This window comes from Trichechus manatus, unplaced genomic scaffold (genome assembly GCF_000243295.1).
Source record: "Trichechus manatus latirostris isolate Lorelei unplaced genomic scaffold, TriManLat1.0 scaffold00082, whole genome shotgun sequence".
In the NCBI taxonomy this organism is placed as follows: domain Eukaryota; kingdom Metazoa; phylum Chordata; class Mammalia; order Sirenia; family Trichechidae; genus Trichechus; species Trichechus manatus.
In genome coordinates this window covers 3362823-3390640 of record NW_004444018.1, presented here as the reverse complement: position 1 = coordinate 3390640, position 27818 = coordinate 3362823, and the positions used below count along the sequence as shown (strand labels likewise).

The 27818-nt window shown below is 41.7% G+C and overlaps 1 protein-coding gene across 2 annotated transcripts in view; it reads left to right on the top strand.

Moving 5' to 3' along the window:
* Positions 1 to 27818, top strand: part of FRMD3 (FERM domain containing 3) — a 347514-nt gene that overhangs the window by 287423 nt on the left and 32273 nt on the right. For both annotated transcript variants that reach the window (XM_004381295.1, XM_004381294.2), the window contains exon 13: positions 9405 to 9529. In XM_004381295.1, coding sequence (XP_004381352.1) covers positions 9405 to 9529 — 125 coding nt within the window. The remainder of the gene's footprint in view (positions 1 to 9404; positions 9530 to 27818) is intronic.

Below are 27818 nucleotides of genomic sequence, written 5' to 3'. Positions count from 1 at the left end.
TGTCCTGGAATTCTCCCTCAGATGGATTTGGCTGGACCATATCTTGCTCTGTGGAAAGTCATAGGCTTGATTAGGCTTCACAGTGTCATGTGAAGGAGCAGATATGTGTGGGGCATGGTCATGCCATCTCCTGGCCAAGCCAGTCAGCCTGTCCTCTTAGAACTCCTCTCCATTCCTGCCTTTGTCCATCAGACTTGGCCAGTTTCCATTTTCCTGACTCCCTCTACACTACTTCTCAGGTGTAGGCACTCACCTCTCAGTGGCCGCTTTGCTCCCAAGAGCCGCTCAGAGGAACGAGGGACTTAGACATTATTGGTTCAGGGGTTTTTGTTGTTATCGGTTGCTGTCGCGCAGTCCTGCGCCATCTCCATGATGGTTAATATGTTTGAATTCACTGTTGAATGCCTTCTAACCTGGGGGCCTCATCTTCCAGCACTATATTGGGCAATATTCTCTTGTGATCCATAGGGTTTTCATTGACTAATTTTAGGAAGTAGATCATCAGGCCTGTCTTCCTAGTCTGTCTTAGTCTGGAAGTTCCACTGAAACCTTTCCACCATGGGTGACACTGCTGGTATTTGAAATACTGGTGGCATAGCTTCCAGCATCACAGCAACACATAAGCCTCCACTAAATGACAAACTGACAGGTGGTGGGGTTCAAGGGTACGCATCTTAATTAAGGTGACAATATTTGATAATTCTTCTGAATTAAATAGTCTCTTGGCCGCGTTGGGCTTTATGCGCCACAGTGAACACAATTGATTGTACCTGCTAAACCTCACCCACGCTAAATACCTAAAACTGAACATCCTCACTGTGACTCTTCTGCCTTTTAAGGAAAGATCATTATAAGTGATATGCGATATACTTTCGGGAGTTCCCCACTCACTGGTTGGCACCTGTCCTCCCTTCCCCATCTTTGGAATGTGGATGAGTCTCCTTTATGGTCAGAATTGATCATCCTCTATTTCCAGGGTGACCAAGTAAGTGGGTGCCTCTCCACCTTGCCACTCGCGTAGTTGGTCAGGAAGAAGCTGTGGGCCTCAGACAGCACTTCACTCCATGCCCTATGTTTTGATTTTTTTAAAACAGCTTTTTTTTGAGTTTTAATTGACATACCATACAATTCACCCATTTAAAGTGCACACTTCAGTGGCTTGTGGTATATTCACAGATTTGGGCATCTATCACAACAGTAAATTTTAGAACATTTTCATCATCCCTCAAAAAACCCTGTACCCATTAATAGTTCATTCGATATTTTTCTCCAACCACTAATCTACTCTATGTCCCTATAGATTTGCCTGTTCTGGCCATTTCATTAAATAGAATTATACAATATGTGGTCCTTTGTAACTGGCTTCTTTCATTCAGTGTAACGTTTTCAAGGTTTATTCATGTTGTAGCGTGTATCAGTACTTCATTTCTTTATATTTCTGTAGAATAGTCCATCGTGTGGCTATATCACATTTTGTTTATCCATTCATAAGTTGATGGACTTTTGGGTTGTTCCCACTTTTTGACTATTATAAATAATGCTGCTATAAACATTCATATACAAGTTTTTATGTAGGCATACGTTTTCATTTCTCTTGGGTATATATCTAGGAGAGGAATTGCTGGATCATATGGTAACTCTGTTTAACCATGTGAGGAATTGTCAGACTGTTTTCGAAAATCACTGCACTATTTTACATTCCCATCAGCAGTGTATATGGGTTCCGATTTCTCCACATCCTCACCAACACATATTATCTGTCTTTTTGATTATAGCCTTCCTAGCAGGTGTGAACCAGTATCTCATTGTGGTTTTGATTTACCTTTCTCTGATGGCTAATGATGTTGAACATCTTTTCATGTGCTTATTGGCCATTTGTGTATCTTCTTTGGAAAAACATCTATTCAAGCCTTTTGCTCATTTTTTAATTGGGTTATTTGCCTTTTTATCATTGAGTTGTAATCATTCTTTATATATTATTGATACAAGTCTCTTCTCAGATATATGATTTACAAAAATTTTCTCCCATTCTGTGAATTGTCTTTTAATTTTCTTGGTAGTATCCTTAAAGCACAAAAGTTTTTACTTTTGATAATATAGAGTTTATCTATTTCTTCTGTTGCTTGTGGTTTTGGTGTCAGATTTAAGAAACCATTGCCTAATCCGTGACCAGGAAGATTTACCCCTATGTTTTCTTCAAAGTGTTTTATAGTTTAACTCTTACATTTAAGCCTTTGTTCCAGCTTGAGTTAATTTTTGTCTATGGTGTGAGGCATGGATCCAACTTCATTCTTTTGTTGAAAAGACTATTGTTTTCCCATTTAATTGTCTTGGTATTCGTGGCATTCCTTGGTTTGTAGATAATCCTTATATGGCATCTCCCCTCTGTGTGTCTGTCTTTCTGTGTTTGTGCTCCCATTTATAAGATACCACTCAGAAAGGATTAGGTTTAAGACCCACCCTACTCCAGTATGACTTCATTAAAATAACAAGAGAAAACCCTGATTTCCAAATAGTCACATTCACAGGTACAGGGATTAAGACTTTAACATATCTTTTTGGGGGACACAATTCAATCCGTAACAGGTGGTCATATTATTATTATCATTTCTCATCTAAAAATGGGAAGCTAGACTCTGACACATAGGTGCTCATTAAAGTCCCTTAAGATGGAAATTTTGGTGGTTTAGTAACAGGCCAATGCTACTTCCTTTCTCCTCAAGGAGTGGTGCAGGAACTCCATGAGCCTCACTCTATTTCATGCGACCATTCTTTGAAGCCAATAATGGAATATACGTATAGTTCCCAAAGGATACCTTCCTACCTCATAGAGTTCTTAACAGTGTTTGATTCAGAAATTGCTCTCTGCTGGAAGTACAATCACAAGGCAGCTGCAAAGCAGGCAAATGTTTTTGCAGTCCCCTGACAATGGATTCTGAGAGTGGAGAAACGTGGCACGTACCCTAGCCTAGCTGGGGAGGCCCCGCCATGAAAGCAGGTACCTCAGGTTCCAGGGCAGGGCAAAAGCCATTTGGGATTTTTGGCACTTCCTTTAGAAAACTGCCTGACACAGTGGGACTGTGTAGAGCTTCAAACGGCAGGACTTTAGGACTAAAAGTACAGGGATTGTGACCTGAGTCCCCTCAGGGCATTGTGGGATAAATCAGGTAGAAAGGCCGTGGAGAGTGTCATAAAGCACTAGCCTAGGAATCAGATGGTCTGCGTTTGCGTCCTGGGTCTGCCCATGTAACTGTCTTTAGGTAAGTTACATCACCTCATTGAGTCTCAGTATCCTCCTCTGTACATATAGTATTTTTGTTGTCTATCTCATAGACACATTGAGAAAAAAAGAGACAAAGTACATATAAAACTGCTTTGTGAACTAAAAAAGGTCGTTCTAGTTCTGGTATTCTATTTTTCATTATGGAGTCCCTGGGTGGTGCAAACGGATAAGTGCTTGACTACTAGCCAAAAGGTTGGTGGTTTGAACCTGCAGCCCCCACCCCCACCGGCACCTTGGAAGACAGGCCTGGCGATCTGCTTCCAAAAGGTCACAGACTTGAAAATCCTTTGGAGCAGTTCTACTCTGCACACATGGGTCGACATGAGTTGGAATTGACTCGACCGCAACTAACAACATATTTCATTAGAGCAGCTATGCTGGTGGGCTCTTGCTTTACATGAGCAACGGGGGAAACCTGGGTCAGTTGGCACCTTTATGAAAGTTGCAGGGAGAGAGTTAAGTAAAAAAGAAGAATCTTCAGTTTAAAGACAGTAGGGAAGATGAGAGACTTGCCTCTTAATTCTATTTGCTAAATCTTCCCTCCCAAGCTGTCTTAGAACTGGACTCCAAAGCTTGGAGCCCTGGAATCTTTGTGCCCCAGGGACATCCCTAATTGTGTCTGCCTCTGGGAGTCCCTGGGTGGTGAAAATGGCAGCGAAAAGGTTGTAGGTTCAAATACACCCAGAGGTGCCTGGTCCACACAAGCATGGCCTCACGTTGAGCTTTGCAAAGCTAGTGGTGAGCTACCCCAGGACTAGAGGAAAACTCATGAATGCTCAAAAAATACACCTCACAATAAAAGAAAGGACTACTCATGATAAATTTTAATCTCCTTCCTTACTCCTTCCCTACTTCCTTCATTCTGCATGGAATTCCCATCCCCACTTCTTTCTCTGACAAACTCCACCATGTTCTCTAGGACTCACAGCAGGAGTCATCTCCCCTGGGAGGTCTTCCCTGGCTACCCCTCTTCTTGCTCAAGGCAGGATCAGGTGCCTCTCCTTTGTGACCCCATGGAACCCTCTGTCACACTGTATGTCTCCGCCATTAGTCTCCTCTGTGAATGAGATGTTTTTTCAACTGTGATTGTAGTACATTAGTGGGTTATGAAGTGAAAACAGTGGTTAAGACCTGCACTTTAAACAAACAGACAAAAAAAGTGAATCACAAATAGCAATGATCACTATGTTTGTATAAAACATTTGCTTCAGTTGTGCCTTTATGTGCGCACATGTGTGTGCGTGTTGTGTGTGTACTGGGTCATGATATAAAATGTATTTCTTTACGTGAATCTCTATCTTAATTACCTAAGGCTGCCGTAACAAAATATCAAAAGTGAATGGCTTCAAAGAACAGAAATTTATTATCTTATGGTTCTGGAGTCTGGAAGTCTACATCAGGGTATCAGCCATATCGATTCGTTCTGAGGGTTCTGAGAGAGGAAGTGTTCCATGCCTCTCCTAGCTCCTAGTGACTGCTGGCAATCCTTGGCGTTCCTTTGCTGCTTGTTGATGTATGTTCAGATGGTGTCTTCCCCCATACAACTCTGTTTCTGTGTCTGTTCTTTCCTTTTATAAGGCACCGCTCAAAAGGGATAAGTAATAGGACCCACCTTATTCTGGTATGACCACCTTAACTGATAGTATCTACAAAGAAAAACTCTATTTCTCCAAATAAGATCACACTCCAGAGGTTAAGACCCCAACATATCTTTTTAGGGAAACAGTTCAATCCATAACAGTCTCAGTCAAAAAACTTTAAAAATCAGGGTTCTAGACAGTGACTTAGTTCCTTTAGGCAAGGGACATAGTTCCCCAGAACCTGCCACACTGTCAGGTACATACATTTTGGCTCCAAAGTTAAAAGGCTGTAGAATGAAATAATGAAGAAAAGGACTCCATGGTTAAGCAAGTTCTCATACATTTCCTTTCCAGCCTGTGCTGGCGGGTGGCTTTATAATTCAGGATACTTACTGGTTGTCTCTCCTCCTCCCCTGTCCTGTGCCCATGAGAGATGCCTGTGCTATAAGGCAGTCTCAACACCAGCCTCAGTGTCAGTCTGAAATGGCAACTTGTGTCAAACCAGGATTGCATTCAGTTTACTTACCTTTCAAGCCTGGTGCCAAGCAGGGTGGTGTAAGGCACATGAATGGGTAGGTCATTCTCTGCCTTGAAGGACCTTACCCTCCAGCCAGGGTAGGTGCTGATTCGTACACCAGTGATTACAGAGTGACAGAAGTGACCAATGCCTGGATTATGAAAGAAGGAGAGCGGAGAGAGACAGAGAGGGACAGACCTAACGTGTGTGTGTGTTGTAAGGGACAACCCAGAAAGGTGTCAAGGGGAGAAAGACATTTACACACTCTTTGAAGGATGGGCTGGTTTTGACAGAAAACATGGGGGAGGGAAGGGGGCTCACTTCCTCACCTGCGGGCCTACTTCCCTGTCTGTCAGGGCCGACAGCTGGTCTCCCTGCAGCAGGGAGTGTAAATGGGCTTCCCAGCTGCCAGCCAGTAGTCTTGACAAGACACCTGCATTATTTCCTTGCCACCCACTGCCTGTCAGTCTCTGACACACGTGTATGCTCCTTTCTGAAGGAGAAAACCGAGCTGGGTTCTATGACTGGTTGGTGAAAAGGGTGTAAATTTGAATGGGAATGTTTATTAAACATTAAACATTCAACCACTCATCTGTCAGTTTGTTGTATCAATATCATCAGTCAGAACAAAGCCAGGGGCTGACTGTGGAACAAACCATCAATTGCCCATATGCAAGTTCAAGCTGAAGCTGAAGAAAATTAAAGCAAGTCTACTAGAGCCAAAATATGACTTTGGGTATATCCCACCTGAATTTGGAGACCATCTGAAGAATAGATTTGACCCATTGAACACTAATGACTGAAGACCAGATGACTTGTGGGATGACATTGAGGACATCATACATGAAGAAAGCAAAAGGTCACCAAAAAGACAGGAAAGAAAGAAAAGACCAAAATGGATATCAGAGGAGACTCTGAAACTTGCTTTTGAACGTAGAGTAGCTAAAGCACACGGAAGAAATGATGAAGTAAAAGAGCTGAACAGAAGATTTCAAACAGCAGTTTGAGAAAACAAAATATTAAAATGGAATGTGCAAAGACCTGGAGTTAGAAAACCAAAAGGGAAGAGCACACTCAGCATTTCTCAAGCTGAAAAAAAGAAAAAATTAAAGCCTCAAGTTGCAGTATTGAAGGATTCTATGGGCAAAATATTGAACGATGCAGGAAACATCAAAAGAAGTTAGAATACACAGAGTCACTGTACCAAAAATAATTTGTCGACATTCAATGATTTCAGGAGGTAGCGTATGACAAGAACCAATTGTACTGAAGGAAGCAGTCCAAGCTGCACTGAAGGCATTGGTGAAAAACAAGGCTGCAGGAATTAATGGAATACCAATTGAGATGTTTCAACAAATGGATGCAATGCTGGAAGCGCTCACTCTTCTATTCCAAAAAATTTGGAAGACAGCTACCTGACCAACAAACTGGAAGAGATCCGTATTTGTGTCCATTCCAAAGAAAGGTGATCCAACAGAATGCAGAAATTATTGAACAATATCATTAATATCACATGCAAGTAAAATTTTGCTGAAGATAATTCAAAAGCAGTTGCAGCAGTACATGGACAGGGAACTGCCAGAAATTCAAGTTGGATTCAGAAGAGGATGTGGACAAAGGGATATCATTGCTGATGTCAGTTGGATCCTGGCTGAAAGCAGAGAATACCAGAAAGATGTTTACCTGTGTTTTATTGACTATGCAAAGATATTCGACTGTGGATCATAACAAATTATGAATAACATTGTGAAGCACCGGAATTCCAGAACACTTCATTGTGCTCATGTGGAACCTGTACATAGACCAAGAGGCAGTTGTTTGAACAGAACAAGGGGATACTGTGTGATTTAATGTCAGGAAACGTGTGCATCAGGGTTGTATCCTTTCATCCTACTTACTCAGTCTGTATGCTGAACAAATAATCTGAGCAGCCAGACTATATGAAGACTCATTAACAACCTGCAATATGCAGATCACACAACCTTGCTTGCTTGCTGAAAGCAAAGAGGACTTGAAGCACTTACTGATAAAAACCAAAGACTACAGCCTTCAGTACCCCTCAACATAAAGAAAACAAAAATCCTCACAACTGGACCAATAAGCAACATCATTATAAACAGAGAAAATATTGAAGTTGTCAAGTATTTCATTTTACTTGGATCCACCATCAATGCCCATGGAAGTAGCAGTCAAGAAATTAAACAATGTGTTGTGTTGGGCAAATCTGCTGCAAAAGACCTCTTTAAAGTGTTAGAAAGCAAAGATGTCACTTTGAGGACTAAGGTGGGCCTGACCCAAGCCATGGTATTTTCAACCACTGCATATGCATGTGAAAGCTGGACAATGAATAAGGAATACTGAAGAAGAATTGATGCCTTTGAATTACGGTATTGGAGAAGAATATCAAATATACCATGGATTGTCAGAAGAACAAACAAGTCTGTCTTGGAAGAAGTACAGCCAGAGTGCTCCTTAGAAGTGAGGATGGTGAGACTTATTTCATGCAATCTGGACATGTTATTAGGAGAGACCAGTCCCTGGAGAAGGACATCATGCTTGGTAAGGTCGAGGGTCAGCGAAAAAGAGAAAGACCTTTGACAAGATGGATTGACACTGGCTGCAACAATGGGCTCAAATATAGCAATGATTGTGAGGATTGTGCAGGACCAGGCAGTGTTTCATTCTGTTATACATGGGGTTGTTATGAGTCAGAACTGACTTGATGGCACCTAACAACAACAACAAATATTAAACATTGGATGTCCGGCAACAGAATAATAGCTTGTAGTTGTAGAATGTCTGTGCTTTGTGTCTGGCAGGATTTCATTGTTGTTGTTAAATTACTTTCAGCCATGCACTTCATTCACTTTTCTGTTTATCTAGGTTAGTGATACCTGCCTCCAATGTCTGTTTTATTTTCCCATGCCCTTTAAAAAACAAACAAACAAAACTTGTGATAAATATAAATGTATACGTTACAAAACATTTACCATTTCAATATTCTTTACATGTACATTTAAGTGACATTATTTTTATCATGTTGTTCCACTGTCACCATTATCTGTCTCCAGATTTTTCCATCATCCTTGACAGAAGCTCAGGGTCCCCTAGCAAGCTTTTCCCCTCTTTCCCACCTGCCCCTGGTAACCACCAGTAAACTTTGGTCTCTATATATTTGGCTATCCTAGCTATTCGGTATGAGTGGGATCATACAATATTTGTCCTTTTGTGCCTGACGTATTTCACTTAGCCTAATGTTTTCAAGGTTCATCCATATTGTAGCATGTATCAGGACACCATTTCTCTTCATGGCTGAGTAATATTGCATTGCACGTATATACCACATTTTGTTTATGAGTTCATCTGTTGATGGACATTTAGGCTGCTTCTACCTTTGGCTATTATGAATAATGCTGCAATGAACATTGGTGTTCATGTGTCTGCAGGGATGGATTATCCAATAGGCAAGGTTAGCACGGTGCTTACCTTGCTTACCAGATGATCTGTAGTGAACGATTTCACATTTTTTCAGCACATCAAAGATTCTGCTTCTAGGTATGGCTGGCATCTCTTGCTCTCCCTACCGTACAGCACCTTCCTACAGAATCAAAGCCTCTTTTTCAAATGTACAGTCAAAGATGTTGTGAAACCATATGAAATTGTTCACTACAGATTAGTAAGTAAGCACAAGTACCTTGCCTGTTGGATAATCCGCCACTGTGTGTCTGTGTTCATGCCTTTTTTAAATGTCTGTGTTGTCACCTAGCATGCCCAACTCTGATGGCATATGGCTAAATGTATTTTCTTTGACTGTGTTGCATTAGAACACATAGACGTCTTACTAGCACCTTAAGAATAAAAAGTACTGTGAGTCTTGAGTGTTAAATTGTCTTTACCATTGGCCTAATCCACAGTGTGTGTCTAGAGGCAATTTCCAGCTTGAGTAGGCAGGCTGAGGTGGAGGGGGCCAGCATTTGCAATGATTCGTGGAAACCAACTCCATCTTGTTTGTGTCTGTTTTCAGAGCCAGCATTACTCAGAGCCGCAGTTCCCACTCCTTGAACAAACAGCTCATCATTAACATGGAACCCCTGCAGCCCCTGCTGCCTTCCCACAGTGAGCAGGAAGAGGAACTTCCTCTGGGTGAGGGTAAGTCAGCCATGTCATTCCAGAGGCCGACACTGCAGGCGCAGTCTCGGGGGAACGAGTGTGGGACCAACCCTGGGTATATTGAGTGATGGGGTGGGGTGGGGGTCAGAGCGAGTCATAAACTGTGTTTTTAGTAAATGAGCTATTTGTAGATGGATAGTCCTGTAATATAGAGAGTTCTATCACTTTCTCTTGGAGAGAAGTCACAGGTATAAAATATTCTTAAAATTACACGATAAAGCAATAATGGTGTTAGACTTACACTGTCCAGTATGGCAACCGCAGCCACAAGTGGCTATTTAAAACTAAGTTTAAATTATTTAAAATGAGATAAAATAAAAAAAATTCAGGTCCTCAGTCACACTACCCAGATTTCCAATACTCAATAGCCATATGTGGCTAATGGGTACCATATTGGACAGTGCAGACCAAGAACGTTTCCATCATTGCAGAATGTTCTGTTGGATGGCGAGGTTTTAGATTATAATCACAATTAAATTGGTGGTTATAAAAAATTCTCCACAAGCATCTCTACACTGGTCATTCCTTTTTTGCCTCAGTTTTTCTCCAGCTTCTTGTTCCCTTTGCCACAGATACCTTGTTTGACAGATCTGACACACACTAAAATGTGTAAGACCCACTTCAACCTAAAAATTGTTATATTTTTAAAGACTATCATATATGTGCTTCCAGACTTCTTTGTTATTTAAGGACTGTGTTTACTTCAGGGAAGATTCTCACCACCTCTGTTTGCCACATATGCCTAGTGAGACAAAACTTATTACACCATCTCCCACTCTTATTAATATCAAAGCAAATGGAAAAAACAACCGTGCACGTAAAATAAACTTACGGGAACCCTGGACAGAAATGTGATATGCTTTTCTTTAACTCTATGTGATTTCAGTTTCATCTTTTAAAATCTGGATCCTAGGTAGTTTTAAGAGGGCAGGTCACCCTGTCCCCAAAAGATCACTTTCACCTACAGTTTCAGGTCAAGAATTCCTTTGATGGGAGAAAACTTTTCAGTCCATAATGAGAATATGGCTTGGAAAGCAAATGCCCTTATGAGTGGTAGCAGCAGCTCATTCACACTAAAGTATAAAGAATTTTAGTAAGTCTTTTCCTGAAAAGAAGCTTCCATGGTTAGAAGGGGAATTGGGCAACTGGATGCCAAAAATCCCATGGAGCGGAGGGAAAGTCCGCAAATGTGGAGGATGGCGTCTTAGAAGACACCTTTTCACTCCAAGCTGAGCTGCAAGATGATAATGTGAATGATCTTGTATAAAGGCCTTTGCCATCTGCCTTAACGACTATCTCTGTATGTTCCTTGTTAAATTCATTTTCTAATCTTAGAGTCTTTTGAGGTCCATGTAGCTCGTGTACGTTTTTCAGCACCTTGTCTGTTCTTGTATGTTTTATAAGTGAAAGAAAAGCAGCCTTTATTTCTGGGACACCAAGGATCTTCTGGGCTTCCTCCCATATGCCTGGAATATAGCTCTAAACAAAGATGACATTTCTGCCTTTTTGGCTGGTTTCTGTGTCTGAGCTTTTGGGCACATACAGTGTGATGAATTTTGTTTCATCTTTATATTTTGATGTTTTAATGCTTTTTACGTCTGAGAAAGAGTCAAATTAAAAGAGGCTATGAATTCATTGATTCCTTAATACAAGAAATACAACTTTCGCAACTTGTAGACCACATTCACAGTAGGCAGGTTGCTGTGGCCTATGAAGATGAAGACACACCCTTTTCTTGGAAAGCTCCTAGGCTGCTGGGGAGATGGCAGTAGGATCACAGAGGTGATGAGTAGGTTCTGCCTCTGTGTATTGAACTATGTGTTCACTTTTCTTCATGCCTCACTAGATATCAGTGCCACCAGCTGCCTGGAGAGTGTCTTATTCCTTTTTAGTCATATTATAGTGTCTGTGGTGGTTAAGGTGTGTGTCAACTTGGCTAGGCCATGATTCTCAGTTGCTTGGCAGTTATGATGCAGTTTGGCAGCTATATAATGATATAATCACCTCCATAATGAGATCTGATATAATGTAGTCACCTCCATGATGAGATCTGCTATGAAAACGATCAGTTGAAAGGGAGTTTCCTTAGGGGTGTGGCCTGCATCAATATATGTGGATTTTCTGGCAAAGCTCACTGGCTTTAGCTTGCTCTGGATCCTGCAGCTTGCTCCGTACCTGACCTCTAGTTCTTGGGATTTGAGCTAGTAGCTTACCTGCTGATCTTGGGATTTGTCAGCCTCCTCAGCCTGTGAGCCAGAGGCCTGCTGTCTGACCTGCTGATTTTGAGTTCACCAGCCCCTGCAGCTATGTGAGTCAGGAGAAGCCTCCAGCCTGACCCACAGACTTGGGGGCTTTCCAGCCTCTGCAGCCATGTGAGGTAAATCTCTCTCTCTCTGTATATATATGTATATATATATACCAGGGAAGCATACACACACACACACACACACACACACACACACTCCACTTATTTTGCTTCTCTAGAGAGCCCAACTCAAGAGAATGTTTAATATAAAATCAGTGGGCAAAGGAATGAATGGACATGACTGAGAGGCAGAGGGAATGGCGAGTGGGCAGGTACACCCGCCTTGGTGTGTGTCGGGGGCTGGAGAGGAAGGGTCAGGGAATAGTGAAAGGTGAGGCAGAGAGTTAGGAAAGGACTAGATCATAATGGATCTGATATGACTTGGTGGAGAATTTAGACTTTAATTGGGCAATTGGGAGACGCTGAAAGATTTCAACCATGGAAATGACTTCTTGAAATGGTATTTTAGTCCATTCTGGTGGTAGTGTGTAGAGGACAGTTTAGAGGAGGCTAGGCTTTGGGTTGTGCTTGACTAGTAGCTGGAAGGTTGGTGGTTCAAATCCATTCACCCAGTGATGCTACAGAAGAAAGGCCTGGCGATCTACTTCAGTAAGATTGCAGCCTTTGAAAAGCCTATGGAGGACAGTTTTACTTTGAAACACGTGGGGTCTCCATGAGCCAGAGGTGACCCAATGGCAAAGAGTTTAGTTTTTTTTGTTTTTGTTTTATGGTTGAAGCAGGGTTTCTCACCCTTGGCACTTTTGACATTTTGGGCCAGACGATTCTTTGTTCGGGTCTGTCCTGTGCATTTTAGGATGTTTAGCAGCATCCCTGACCTCTGTCTACTAGACGCCAGTAGCACCTTCCCACTATGACACCAGATGTCTCCTGGGGATCAAAGTTGGCCCTGGTTGACAACCACTAGGCTAGAGGAACAGAGAGCACATAGCAAAAGCCCAAAGAATAGCTAAACAAGGACTGAGCTAAGGCAGGGAGACTGGGATCAGGAGGAGCAGTGGATTCAACACATATTAAGAGGTAGAGCTGTTGAGATGTGGCCACTGATTGCATAGCAGGTAAGAAGCCCATCAACTCCTACCTTCAAGCTCTTGCCCTGGATGCAGAGACTTTGACTGCGAGTGGAAAGACTTCAACCTCTTTATTTTAAAGGTGAGACTCTTGAGACACAGGAAGACTTAAGGGACATGTCAGCATTACACAGGGAGTCCATGGCAAAAAATGATTTTGTTTAGATATTGGAGACATTGGGAGGGTTAGGTACTGTGCATTGCTTCGCTGAGCTTCAGCCACACTGTGGAGGAGTCTCGGACATACCTGCTCACTTTTGATGTTATTATTATTCCTCATCCCTACATAATGATTCAGATGCTTGTTTGAGGAAGTTTCAAATCACACATTTTTCGCTAAGTTTTCTCCCATTGAAGGAATTCTTGACTTGAAACTGCAGGTAAAGCTGATCTTTTAGGCAGGGTGACCTGTACTCTTAAAACTGCCCAGATTCATAAACAGGTCAAGGTCAGCATCCAGCTCCTGTTAAAAGAGTTGTCTGATTCAGAATTGTTTAAAGATCAGCTTGGGAGAGAAAAGGCCTTAACCCTAGCCTTTGGAAGCTCCATCTCTGTGATGTCATGGGAAAGCCATGTGGCACCTGGTCTCAGAAGAGTGTATGGTGGTGGCTTCTCTGTCACCACCATGCCTCTCTGGGGTCAGGGCCACCCATTTGTCTGACAAACTCTTTTCACTGTTCCCAGAACTTCAAGTTTCTCAACGACAGCTGGGCAGGGCGTTACTGCCCAGAGTAGCCCATTGGTGTTCAAAGAGAATGTGTGACCCGTTCAACACGACAGCTGCAGGATTAGTGCCGACGTTGGCTGCATCTGGGTGGAGAAAAGAACACAATCAATTCCTAGACACTACTAGGCAACGGGAAAGTTTTCATGTTACTCAAAAGTTCCTTGGCTACAAGATCCGAGTAAATTAGTGCTGTGGAAAAACTTGAGAATGGCAAACCATCGGAAAAGTGCCACTTAGAGCATATGAGAATTTCAAGAGAAGGCAAAATTGAGAGTGGGAGTTGTTCTGGGTGAAAATGGCATTTTAAGGAGTCATTAGAATGAGTTCTCTTGCAAAATGGAGTAGATTCTCCATAGTATAGATACTAAAATGCTTGCTTGTTTTATTAGTGGTGTCTGTTTGTCATTATGGAAAAATGCTCGATTATGGTAGAGAAGAGGCGTGAAATTAATCAGGTGAGACTTGGTAGTTAGCAATTACTGACACGATGAAGATCATTCTTGTCAGTCAATGATGGTGCATAATTAAGCAGGTAGAAAAGCTGTGCTTTTTTTTTTCCCTTGGTAGACAAAACTAGAGTTGAAAACGTTTGATACCCTCCTGGTAGCAATACAAAAGCACAGTAGATATACTAGATTTTCTATAAAGAAGGGTCTTAGGGGTGGCAGTGTGGCTGGATTTGGTTTGAAGCTGCATTTGTATATGATTGAGAAAATGTCTGTGTCAAAGAATAGATAGGAGTCCCTGGGTGGTGCAAATGGTTAATGCACTCGGGTGCTAACTGAAAAGTTAATGGTTTGAGTCCCTCCAGAGGTGCCTTGGAAGAAATGCCTGGTCAGCCATTGAAAACCGTATGGAACCCAGTTCTATTCTGACACACATAGGGTCACCATGAGTTAGAGTCGACTTGACAGTGACTGTTTTTTTTTTTTGAGCGAGTGGTTAAACTAACTGCCCAAGCTACCCTTTGGTACTGTCCCTATAAATATTTGTATATGTGTGTGTGTGCATGGATTTTGCTCTGTGTGTGTGGTGTGTGGGGGTGGGCTGGGGGGAGCGGGTGTTTAAAGGGTTGTTTGCAGTATCTGTCCACAACCATAGACTGCTTACAGTGGCTTCATTGAAATTCTAGAAAGCATACATGTGAACATGTGAAGGCATTTTGAGCATATCAAAAGAACATTGTCCTCATCCATGAGGAATGCCACACTCTTGTTTCTACCCACCTGTTTTAGTTATCTAGTGCTGCTTTTATAACAGAAATACCACAAGTGGATGGCTTTAACAAAGATAAATTTAGTCTAGGAGGCTAGAAGTTCAAATTCAGGGTACCAGCTCCAGGGGAGGGCTTTCTGTCTTTGTCAGCTCTGTGGGAAGGTCCTTGTCATCAATTTTCCCCTGGTTTAGGAGTTTTCAGTGCAGGGACCCTGAGTCCAAAGGATGCACTCTGGTCCGGGCGCTTCTTTCTTGGTGGTATGTGGTCCCCCTCTTCTCTGCTCACTTCTCCCTTTCATATCTCGAAAGAGATTGACTCAAGATACAACCTAATCCTGTAGATTGAGTCCTGCCTCATTAACATAACTGTCTCTTATTCTGCCTCATTAACATCATAGAGGTTAGGGTTTACAATGCATAGGATAATCACATCAGATCACAAAATGATGGACAACCACACAGTACTGGAAATCATGGCCTAGCCAAGTTGACACATATTTTTGGGGGACACAATTCAATCCATAACACCCTGTACTCTAACACAGATAACAGGTGACCTGTGGGGCCAACTGCATTATCTACGTGCAGGTCTTCCAACATCACGTCAGGCAGAGCCTTTCATACAGTACACAGTTGCTCCAATTCCATCACTGGTGAACTCTGACAGTCCAATTCTTGTACGGTTATGCTGGCTGTAATTGATTTTCTCACTCTCCACTGAGTCTGGTCTCCTTGCTGCTTATCTGATATGAAAATTATCCTCCCTCTTTTCTCCCTTTATGGAGTTCCATGACCATGGCTCAAAACAGATTCACCCTTCTTCTCCTGGCTTCGGTGTCTTTCTTCCTAGCCATTTCCTGCCATATCTAAGCCATTTCTTCCCTTTGGCTCAGGTGTGTCAGGACACATGCATTAGGAGTGATCACTGGTCTTTTTGAAATTTCCTTATGTTATGTTCCATGAAACAGTAGGAAGTGTTTATAAATCCTGTGCAACCCTCTTTCCCCTTGTTGTTACTGCTACCTGGTAATGGCTGTCCAATCAGAACCAACTCTAATTGCACTTGTCCCTGCCATAGGGTTTTGTGATTGCTATTTGTCTTTATTTTCTTATTATAAAGTTAATACATTGCTGTCTTAGTTATCTAGTACACTATAACAGAAATACCACAAGGGAATGGCTTTAACAAAGATAATTTTATTCTGTCACAGTCTAGGAGGTTAAAAGTCCGAATTCAGGGTGCCAGCTCCAGGGGAAGGCTTTCTCTCTCTGTCGGCTTTGGGGGAAGGTTGTTGTCATCAATCTTCACCTGGTCTAGGAGTTTCTCAGCACAAGGACCCTGGGTACAAAGGATGCGCTCCCCTCCTGGTTCTTTATTCTTGGTGGTGTGAGGTCCACCTGTCTCTCTGTTTGCTTCTTTCTTTTATATCTCAAAAGAGATTGACTCAAGATACAACCTAATCTTGTAGATTGAGTCCTGCCTCATTATCATAACTGCCTCTAATCCTGCCTCATTGACATCATAGATTTACAACACATAGGAAAATCACATCAGACAACACAATGGTGGACCATCACACAATACTGGGAATCATGGCCTAGCCAAGTTGACACACATTTTTGGAGGACACAATTCAATCTATAACAGTCACCTTCTAGACAATTTGGAAAGCACAGAATAACATCAAAAAGCAGAAAAAAAGTCACCTTCTCAGATTATCCTACTTCCTAGAGGATTCACAATGTGAATGTGTTAGCAATTTCTTTCCCTATGCATTTTAATGCCTTTGCAACCATCCTGTGTATACAAATATTTTAAATTCCTGGTTCGCCGGCTTAATGTTGAAAACGTTAGTACATCAAGACATAATCAGCTGAACTTCAGGTCAAGCAATGGATTGGGAAAATATTTAGCGCCAATGCAGATGAGTGGGTTAATATGCTAAATTAGAAGAAACTCATACAAAGTACTGTTTTATGCATCGTTTTAGCAATGCACGTGTCCTGGCTATCCTGAGTGTTCCCATTTAATGGCATCTACCTCTGCTGCCGACAGGCACGTAGCAACCACGCCTACTTTTGCAGGAGCTAGGAGTCTCCACGGAGCAGAGAGCAGCTTCTAGTTTTATTAATAACTGTAGTATTGGATTAGCAAAGTCAAAATTCAGAATTCATCACTGCATCTATTCAGTTCTGGAAGAAAGCAGCACAATTTGGGTCAGCAGCTCCTCTAGGGTAGGAGATGCCCAGACAGTTCAGGGCATGAGAAAAGGCCTGAGCAACCTCTGCAAATTCACATTTCACAGGATTTTCAAAAGAATTTCACCTTCCCTCTTTTGTTTGGAGTTTGTCACCTCTTTGGAACTCTGGTTTCTGGTATTTGATGACACTTAAAACACTCACAGGAGGTTTGTATCACTCAGAAGATAGTTGGAATTTTAAGTGTTTACTATGCTTTAAGTAAGCTAAATGCTTTTTTCCTGATGCAGTTTAAGCGCATCGTAAATCATGAAAAGATTTTGTATTTTACATTATAAGATTCCAACCGTGTACATCATTTCAGTTCTGTAGTTGGCTAATTCCCCACAAATATTTCATTTTATTAAATATAGTAGTCTTCAGTGTAAACATAGAAGTGATTCAGGCAGCTGCTGTATTTCTGCATTTATGCCTTGGACACGGTGGGGAATTTAGAAGTTCTGCTTTTGGGTCCTCCGCTGGACAGCTGGGTGACCAGGGACAAGATTCACCAACACTTTCTGAGCCTCATTTTGCACATTTATAAAACAAGAAGATTGGACTTGGGTACCTCTCACTGAGAATGGGAACTTGGGGGCAGGAATACTTTTCATAACTTTTTAAGGTTAGAGGGAATGTTGATGATTGTGTAGCCCAGGGCTCAGCAAACTGTGCCCGGCCCATAGGCCAGATTCAGCCCTCCGCCTGTTTATTTTGGTCTGTGAGCTGAGAATAGTGATGTTACATTTTTAAGTGGTTACAGTTTGAATAATTGTTTAAGTCCCTACAGAGTATCCTCAAATTTATCTCTTGGCCCACAAAGCCTAACATTTACTATCTGGCCCGTTATAGAAAAAGTTTGCTGACCCCAGATCTAGCACACCCTTTGGGATTCTTCTATAAATAAGAAGGCTCAGAGAGTTGAGGACATTTGCTCAAAATCACATAGCTGGGCACCATTCACAGTAGTCAGAAGGTGGAGATAACCTAAATGTCTATCAACAGATGAATGGATAAACAAAATATGGTTTATACACACAATGGAATATTACTCAGCCATAAAGAGAAATGAAGTCCTGATACATGCTACACCATGGATGAATGAACCTTGACAACATCGTGCTGAGTGGAATAAGTCAGTCACAAAAGGACAAATGCTGTATGATCTTCACTTATGTGAAATAGGCAAATATATAGAAATCAAAGATCATTAGTGGTTACCAGAGGTGGGAAGGAGGGGAGAAGGAGAGTTACTGTTTAGGAACACTGAATTTATGTTAGTGGTGGTAGAATAAGTTAGAAAAGGACAGTGACAGTGGTTGCACAGAATGAAGATTGTAATTAATATCACTGAATTAGACATGTAAAAAATGTTGAATTGGCAAATGATTTGTTATCTATATTTTTACCACAATAAAAAAAATCATGTAACTGGGTAAGTATGGGGGCTGGGATGACAGTTCTGGTTCTCAAATTCCTAGGCTAGATATCTTAGATAAAGTCACATATATTTAAAATGACTTAGCTCCTTCTTGCTAAAACAGAACCAGTAACTAAGGAACTGCCGATAGTCCCTGTGTTACGATGTATTCGAGTTACGATGAACTGCATTTATGACCATCTGTTTTTATTTTTATTTTTTGGTACATCTTATCATTAGAAATATGTACTACATACAGTGTTGAAGTGCATAATTTACTAATGTTATCATTCTTAGATGTTCACTCTCAGATGTTCAAAGATCGAATTTATAAAGATACTGATAATAAAAAACAATAATAATGAAAACTAAAAAAAAAAAAGAGGTATTCGACTTACTCAGGACCTACTTACATCGGAGTCATCAGAACAGAACCCTGTCATAAGTTGGGGACTACTATTTTTCAATTATATCAAAAGAATTATCAAAAGAGACACCCAAAGCCACCACTGCCCTTGAGTCAATTCCAACTCTGAGCGACCCTATAGGACAGAGTAGAATTGCCCCATAGGGTTTCCAAGGCTGTAACTCTTTATGTAAGTAGACTGCCACATCTTTCTACCGTGGAGCAGCTGGTGGGTTTAAACCACCAACCTTTCGGTTAGCAGCCAAGCGCTTTAACCACTGTACCACCAGGGCTCCAAGGGGATCCTGGTGATTCAGTGAGAAGAGCTTCTGTATATTTGGGGCAAGGTTTCAACCTTTAGTATTCTATCCTAGCATGCCAGATCCTAGCGAAGACTCAAGACCTCTGTCACTTTGGAAAGTGTCACCCTCCCCCTCTGGATGAGAGGCGAGAAAGGCTGTGGACAGAATGTGCCCTGCAGAACCCAATTCTTAGTAGAGCCAGGCTTCAGGGAAAACAGGCTACTTGCAGGAAAACTCCTTTTCTTCTGGGAATCAACGTTCTGATTTTTAAAGCTGAATTTATTAAATATGGAATGGGTCACTTCAGGCCTAGTTCTAATTACTCATTTGCTCACAGCCTGAGTTAAGGATCTTTATCTTATTAGTGGAAGCAATTCAGTACGGGAACTTCCCAAATCATCGCTCCTGCTCAGGTTGGCATTTTGCTGCCACACTTGAGTATTAATAATTAATTGCTTTTAAAGGATGTCCTGGGACTGGATTCAGCTGGGGTGAAAAATAGTCAGATGTCACATGAAGTAATCCAGTCATGGTCCTGAAGGGTTGGGATTTGAGCCAGAAGAGAGTTTAAGTGTGACCAGCTATGACAGACAGAGCATGGTCTGCAGAGAGGAAGAAATTCTGTTTGGCACTCAGACAAGTAAACACTCCCACCACTTCCCTAAGAAACCACCAAAGAGGAAAAGTAAAGATATTACTAAACCCATTGTCATTAGAAAGCAGAACCTGTAATTTTCTGAATTTTAGATGCATTCCACAGTCGGCCTTGGGTTCCATTTCTGTTTATTCAATGCTTGTTACAACCCACTGTTTTTGTTAGTGGGTTGGTAATGAGTGTTGAGTGTTTTTTTGTAATGCCCAAGCTTAAACTGGGGCAGGATGGCACAGAATCTCCCTTCGTCTTTTCTCTTAAGACCTAGTGCCAATTATTTGGAGGAAAGTGTTGGGCAGTGTGTGGTAGGACCACTCTTTTAGATACGCTTGTAATGATAGAGGGTTCAGAAAAGAGGCTCTAGTCAGCTGGCACAAGGCTGTTGTTGAGGATGCCCATTGGGGTGCATGTTCCTGCTTGGTTTGGCTGATGATGAATGAAACACCCCACACCAGTGACCTCCAGAGCAGGGCGCATGCCCGGTGGGTGCGTGCAGTTATCCATCAGCATGGAGGAAGAAACTATTTGGAGTTCTATTTATATTTTGGGAGTCACCGGGCGGTGCAAATGGTTAACACACTTGACTGCTAATCGAAATGTTGGAAGTTTGAGTCCACCCAGAGGAGCCTCGGAAGAAAGACTTGGGGATCTACTTCTGAGAAATTCACCATTGCAAACGCTATGGAGCACAGCTCTATTCTGACACACCTGGGGTCACCGTCAGAATCAACTCCATGGCAACTGGTTATTTATATTTTATTTTTATTATCTCCTTATACAATTTCTATTATATAGGTTATATATTGTACATGATTCATGAAGACAGCTATACATGTATCTAATTTACAAATAAATATATATTTATTCATAAGTGTGTTTATTCTTTCCCCCACCTCCAAAATGTTTGGATACTACTGCTATAGATCGTACGGATGAATCTACAGAGAAGAAAAGGGACTGGCATGTTTTTGAAACTATGAAATCCCTGTTAATGCCAGAACTCCAGATTCCTAAAATAGATGTGTGATGTATCAGCTCCAGTTACGGTGGTGACATGCCATTTTACATGCTTTTGGCCTTTCACTCTTGTAAACCAGGGTGAGTCACCCAAACACTGTCTAGACCTTTGCCAAGCTGTTGTGTAGGTGCTGTGTCACTCTCACTTAAATGTCCTGTGGTAGCCCGTGTGTCATGGATTTTCATGGGCGCTGTGTTCCACTTTCTGAGTGGTTATGGGTGGTAGGAAGAGCATTGGATAGAGTGAGAGGACCTGGATCCATTCATTTGTTCATTTATTCATTCATTGTGTTAGTTTCCTAGTGTTGCTGTAACAAAAAAATCCTACAAGTAAGTGCTTTCAAGAACAGAATTTATTGTCTCACAGTTTTGGAGGCTAGAAGTCCAAATCAAGGCATTGGCTCTAGGAGAGGGCTCCTCCTTGACAGTAGCCCTGGGCGTTCTTGTCTCCATCTTCATATGGTGTTTTTCCGCTGTGTGTGTCTGTGTCTATTCTGCTCTTTTTATAAAACCCACTCAGAAGTGATTATGTTTAGGACCCACCCTACTCTAGTATAACCTCACTAACATAACAAAAGAAAACCCCTGCGTCCAAAGGTCGCATTTACAGGAACAGGTGTTAGGACTTCAGTATAACTTTTGTGGGGGGGGGCACAATTCAGTTCCGTTTATAACATTCATTTATTCCTTTATTTATTCAATAAGCATTTATTTATTATCTGCTACATGCTGAAACTAGAGGCCTGGTGGCACCAAAAGGTTGACAGTTCAAATCCACCAGATGCTCCTTGGAAACCCAGTTCTACTCTGTCCTATAGGGTCGCTATGAGTCGGAATCGAATCGAATCGACAGCAGCGGATTTACATGCTGAATCTACAAGCTGCCTGAATCTTACTTCTACTTCTGTAACACAAGGGGAAGTAATTTCTAAATTCCTCCACATTCTGACTATTCTTGAACATTTGGAATTCTTCCCCAAGTTGCTGCTGTTCTTGAACATGTGCTTTTTGCTCATTTGTCAGGGTCTTTGAAAGCAAAAGGTGCAGATATCTTCCATTAATGACACAGTAAGCATGTGTCACAGTGAGCTTCAAAAGCAGGGTGAAGGTAGTTTTCCTTTCTTTTTGTGAATTGGAAGTTTCCAGTATAAAATTGGAAATTAATAGCAGCAAGCTTAAAAGGGAATATAAAATGCAAGTTGTCCCACTTGAAGCAGACCTCACTTCCTTTAATGTCTCTTCTTAGAAGAAAAGCCCAATTGGGAAATTCTACTCTTTTAACCCCCAAATCTCTACTTCAACATTAGGAATGTGAGAATGGGCAGATACCTTGACTGAAAGAGATATAGGGTTTTCAGGACTACGCGCTTGGTGATCTAAACACAGAATGGAAATTTTGCTATTAAAGAAAAGTGCCCATGTTAAAAAAAAATATAACATTCCTTGTCATTTGTGGTCTTGTCAGTCCCTACCCAGCTTCCTGGCTCCACATCCTGCCCTCCCCCCTCAAAAAAAAGAAAAAAAAGTTTGGTTCCTGAATACAAACTTGGCCCACCCCCACACTCTAGGACTAAGCATAACCTTAGGTGGGGGAGAACTAAGATGCCCAAGCCCAGCCCTTGGGGCTCTTGGTCCTCCTAGGTCTTTGCTCTGTCTCATCCACTTCTGGCCTCCAAGCCAGCTTTGCTCCCTTTCTCTGGGTGTCTGCCCTGGTGTTCCCTCTGATACTCTACTTCCTAGGACCTTGATGGCTCTCCTCCCTGGGGCTGGGCTACGTTCCTGACCCTAACCCATGTTCTTGGCCTTGCCTCCTACTCTGCTGACTGACCTCCCCAGTGACTCCAACCCTGACTGGCTGCATGGCTCTCCTAGGGCCAGGTTCTTTTCCTTTCTAGAGCAGACTCTTTCCCAGCGCTTACTCCTTCTTGAGTGTTGTTGTTAGCTGCTATCGAGTCGGCCTCTGACTGACGGTGACCCCATGCAAACGAAATTAAACACTGCCCAGTCCTGCATCATCCCCATGATAGGTTATGGATCAGACAGTTGTGATCCATAGGGTTTTCATTGGCTGATTTTCAGAAGTAGATTACCAGGTCTTTCTTCCTAGTCTGTCGTAGTCTGGATGCTCCCCTGAAACCTGTTCAGCATCATGGCAACACACAAGCCTCCACTGATGGATGGGTGGTAGCTGCGCATGAGGTGCATTGAAATCGAACCCGGGTCTCCCTCATGGAAGACGAGAATTCTACCACTGAACCACCAATGCCTTCCATCCTGAGTAGAGGAATCTAATTTTAAATGCCATCTTCCCTGGTCAATCTTCTCCCATTATCCAATGGTCATGAGATTCTGAGTTTTTGAATTCATCAGCAAATCTTGTTCACTTTAACTTTGCAAATTCATTTCTGCTATACATCCTGGCTGTAGCCACTCACCTCTCTTTCTCTCCTGGACAGTGGCAGTCATCTCCTGAGAGCTCTCCCTGCTTCGGTTCCTACCCTCCATATTTTCCACACAGCAGCCAGGGTGATTTTTTAAAAAGTGGAAGTAAAATCTATTTATGACATAATTAATACAGTCTAGACTTCTTACTCTGGCCTACTAGATCCTGCAAGCCTTGTCCCTTGCCCACCCCTTACACCCTTTCCTGCTCTCCTCTTTAATCTCTATGCCCCACCACACTGGCCTTCCCATTCTTCCAAGCTCATTGCTACCTCAGGGCCTTTGCATGAGCTGTTTCATCTACCTAGAAGCCTAGGAGGACCTTTCCTGTGGTCTTTGCATGGCGAACTGTTTCTTTCCTTTAAGTCTTAGCTCAAATTTCAACTCATTGGAGAGGTCTTCCCTTAGCCCCCAACTCTGAGTGGTTCCCCCAACCCACCTATTTGCTGTGTCTCATGCCATCACCCTGTTTTATTTTCTCCAGAGCACTTAGAACTGTAGAACTCTTTCTTGTTTATTAATTTGTCTCCTTGTTTGTTGACTGTGTCCCCTGACTAAAATGTCAACTTCATGAGAGCAAGGACTTTCTCTGCATTGTCTACCACTCTCTCACCAGAATTTAGAGGAGTCCTGGCACACAACATGAGCTAAGTTAATACTTGCTGAATTAATGAATGAACAAATGAATGAATGTATTAATTCTATATCCAATAGTCTATCTCTTGGCAGCCAGACAGCATTTATTTATATGAAAGAAAGCAGATGAGTAGAATGTTCTCCTGGGATTAGAGTTTAGTAAAATCCAAACATGTTCCTTGCTTTCTACTTTGTTTTGTTTTTATAATCTGAAATCGAAAGTCATATCATAGTAATTGTAGAAAATTTGGAAAATACAGAAAAACACAAATAAAATTGAAAAATCACCTGCAATCCCTTCTATTCAAACTATGGTGTGTATGTGTATAATCTATATGTTTTAAACAAAAAATTGAATTACACTAGAGATATTATTTTGTAATTTGCTTTTTTTTCAGTAAGTTTTAAATTATTTTTTTATTGTACTTTAGGTGAAGGTTTACAGAACAAATAGTTTCTCATTAAACAGTCAGTACGCATATTGTTTTATGTTAACAATCCCACGACATGTCAACGCTTGCCCTTCTCGACCTTGGAGGACATTTTTTTTTTTTTGGTGAAAATGTACATAGCCAAAGTTACACCATTTCAAAAATTTCTACATGTACAATTCAGTGACATCGATTACATTCTTCTAGTTGTGCTGCTATTCTCACTATCCTTTTCCAAATTATTCCATCACCATTACCTTCAACTCACTTCCCCCTAGGCTTCCCATCAGACCTTTTGAGTTGCTGTTGTCAATTTGATCTCACATAGATAATTCTTTTTTTTTTGTACCTTAGATGAAGGTTTACAGAACTGTAATTTGCTTTTTCATGTAACAATTTAGCATGACTATTTCCCCATTAAATACTCTTCGACAGTTTCACTTTTAATGAGCATATATTATTCCATCACATAAATATTTCTCACCCCCTCCCTACCTCCCGCCAAATTATATATAAGAATGTCTCTCATTGTAGCCTTGCAAAAACTGGATATAACAATTTTTAAATATCTTTGATGGTTTGAAAGGCAAAACCTAGAGTGGTTGGACATTTTTCTTGCATTTATTGGCCATTTGTTTTTCTCTTTTTGAGCATGACAGTTGGAATGCAGGCAAGAGATGCCCTTGGCTAGTGCGTTGGGCAGAGAGACTGGACCTAGCTACCTCTAGCTTATTGCCAACATAGCAGCAATGCAGTGAGTCCACAGTTCCAGAAGAGCCTGGCTTTTTCCACAAGGAGACACAGATGCCCTGTTTCTCGTTACCATCTGCATAGCTGTTGGGAAATGCAGAGAAAATAGAGCTCCGTTTCTTATGAGGTCCAATTTAATTTCCTTTACTCAGGGAAAAATGGTTTATTTCTAATGGTGACCTGTGCCTGGAGAGAGTAAAATAATAAAGCAGTCGTGATGGGAAAACAGATTCATTCTGTATACAGACAAAGGAATAGATCCTTGTTTGAGAATATTACACACAAGCCCAAAGCGGGGGGGTGTTCTAATGGGGGCCAGTAAGGACAGTGTTGTCACCCATTTCTTCCTCCAGGGAAACCTTTAAGAAGCTGCACTGTTATCTGATAAAATTGCACTATCAATAGATTGTCTTGATGTTTCCAAGTAATGGAACATCAGGGGATTTTTACACCCTATCTTCAATCTGGGTAGAAGAAAAACACTGTTTATATGGAAGGAAGAATCTGAATGACTTGGTCAGCAAAATGGTTTAAATTCCATTCCAAGGGAATTCCTTATGTCTACTTCTGAACAATACATTGTCATTGCAAAATTTCCAGCCCCTGTCTCAGCTCTGTGGGAGATTTTCAGCTGGTCTCATCAGTTCTTCCTTGGACAGCTATGAAGGGTTTCCCTTCATGTTACTGCCACACCTATAGTGGGGGTAGCTATACATATTCAGGCCCTGCCTTTATCCGTAGGGCCTGAAGAGTGCCTTGGGACATAAGAGTAAGGGTGTTGCTTATACTACATAAATCAGAGAAGGGATGGACAAGTACAGTTTATGGGGTGGCTTGTAGGGTAATGACTTCCATGGGGCTCCTTGGTGCTGGCAATGGACAGTGCATGATCCATGGAGGCTGAGGGCCCTTATCTCACCATCTCCTCTGTTTGTGGCCCTCTCCCTTTTATTGACTTATGGATTATTCTATCCAGTCTGGAGATGGGGGAGATCTTTCTATCTAACTTAGAGTAGCAGTTTGTGAAGTTAATAGTCAACTATTTGTGGTCATTGTTTTATTATTGGATCGGGGTCATAAGAAGGCCTTCAGGATCTTGTGAGCATGGTGTGGAGGAAGAAGCCCATCAACTAAAATTTCAAAATGCTATCTTACTACAAATGGAAGAAGATAAAACTTGTTTTTCACTGGTGTTTGGAGAGAGACAAGGCAGAGAAATCGAGAGACCACTGAACCTGGAATAAGGAAATTAGGATTCTAGGCACAGTGTTTTACTGGTGATCCTGACCTTCTCTTCATTTCTCTTCTTTCAGCTTCTGTATTAAGTGCTCCACCCCATACTTTCAGCTACTTATTGGACATCTCCACCTGGAATCCACACAACCCCTCACACTTAACACATCAAACTTTATGTGTTTACAACTAGACTCATGTTTTCTTCCTTCCCCAAACCCCAATCCTAAACCTGCTCCTGCCTCTAACATCCTAACTTGGTTAATGACATCACTATCTACACAGTTGCCCCAGCCAGAGACCATGAAGCCCTCCTTGCCTTGTTACTCTTTCTTGCCAGCCCCTACAATTGCATGAGACAATTCCTCAAAATAAATCTGTTTATATATATGTATCTTACTGTTTCTGTTCCTTTGGAGAACCCTGACTAAGACATTGACTCAGTCACCAGAGTCTTATCAGTTCCGTCTCAGAGAAGTAACTCTTACATCCACCCTAGTTCCTCAGCCTGCTGCTGCTGCTTCATTTCAGGCTCCTTTTCTTCTCTTTCTTGGAACATTGCAACATCTTCCTTACTGATCTCCCTATAGCCCTTCCTAAGCTTCCATGAGAGCAATAGCCCCTACTTAATTTCTACTCCTTCCCCTTTGACTGTGGAGGAGAGGCCAACCCCACAGGGTGTTCACAGCTCCTTGCAGTCTGGGCCCTGCTCACCTCCGCAGCTTTATTTCCTTCCTTTGATCCTACAGTGACCCTTTCATCATTCTCCACATGCAGTTTCGCCTTCTGTACTTCACGTACATGATGATTCCTTGGCTCCTATGGGCTAGTTGTTTTACTCTGGTGGCCCTTTCCCCCTTCTCCTTGCTCCACCAGATAAGTTCATACTGATTTCTCAAGTGGCTCCTCCTCTATGACATATTTTCTGGCTCTTGAGGCATCACTAATAACTTTCTTCTCAGTTTTTTTCTTGCAAAATGGTGCTTAAAACCCCTCTTTAGAACCATCAGTTTACATATCTGGTCTTACTGGGTGCGTGTCCCAGCACAGGACCTTGTCCCTGCTTGATAAAGGATGGATAACTGAAGAGAGGAGAGTCATTCTAGATGATCTTTCTGGTTCCGACCCTAAGCCCTAAGATTAAATATAAGTTCCGTATTCTGGGTTAAAAAAACAAAATTCAGTGTTCTAATTTGCTTCCGTTGAGAACTCTGAATAAGTACTATACATATTTATAATGTATTAAGCTTTTTATTATATCATTTAAAAATAACTAGTGGATTTTTAAAAATATTCTTTGCTCTAACTTTATTTTTAAAGCATTTAGATATTGCAGTATTAGAATATGATGAATTTTGAACACTTTTCATAGGAGGTAGCTCTTTATCTTTTGAAGCTTCTGTTTC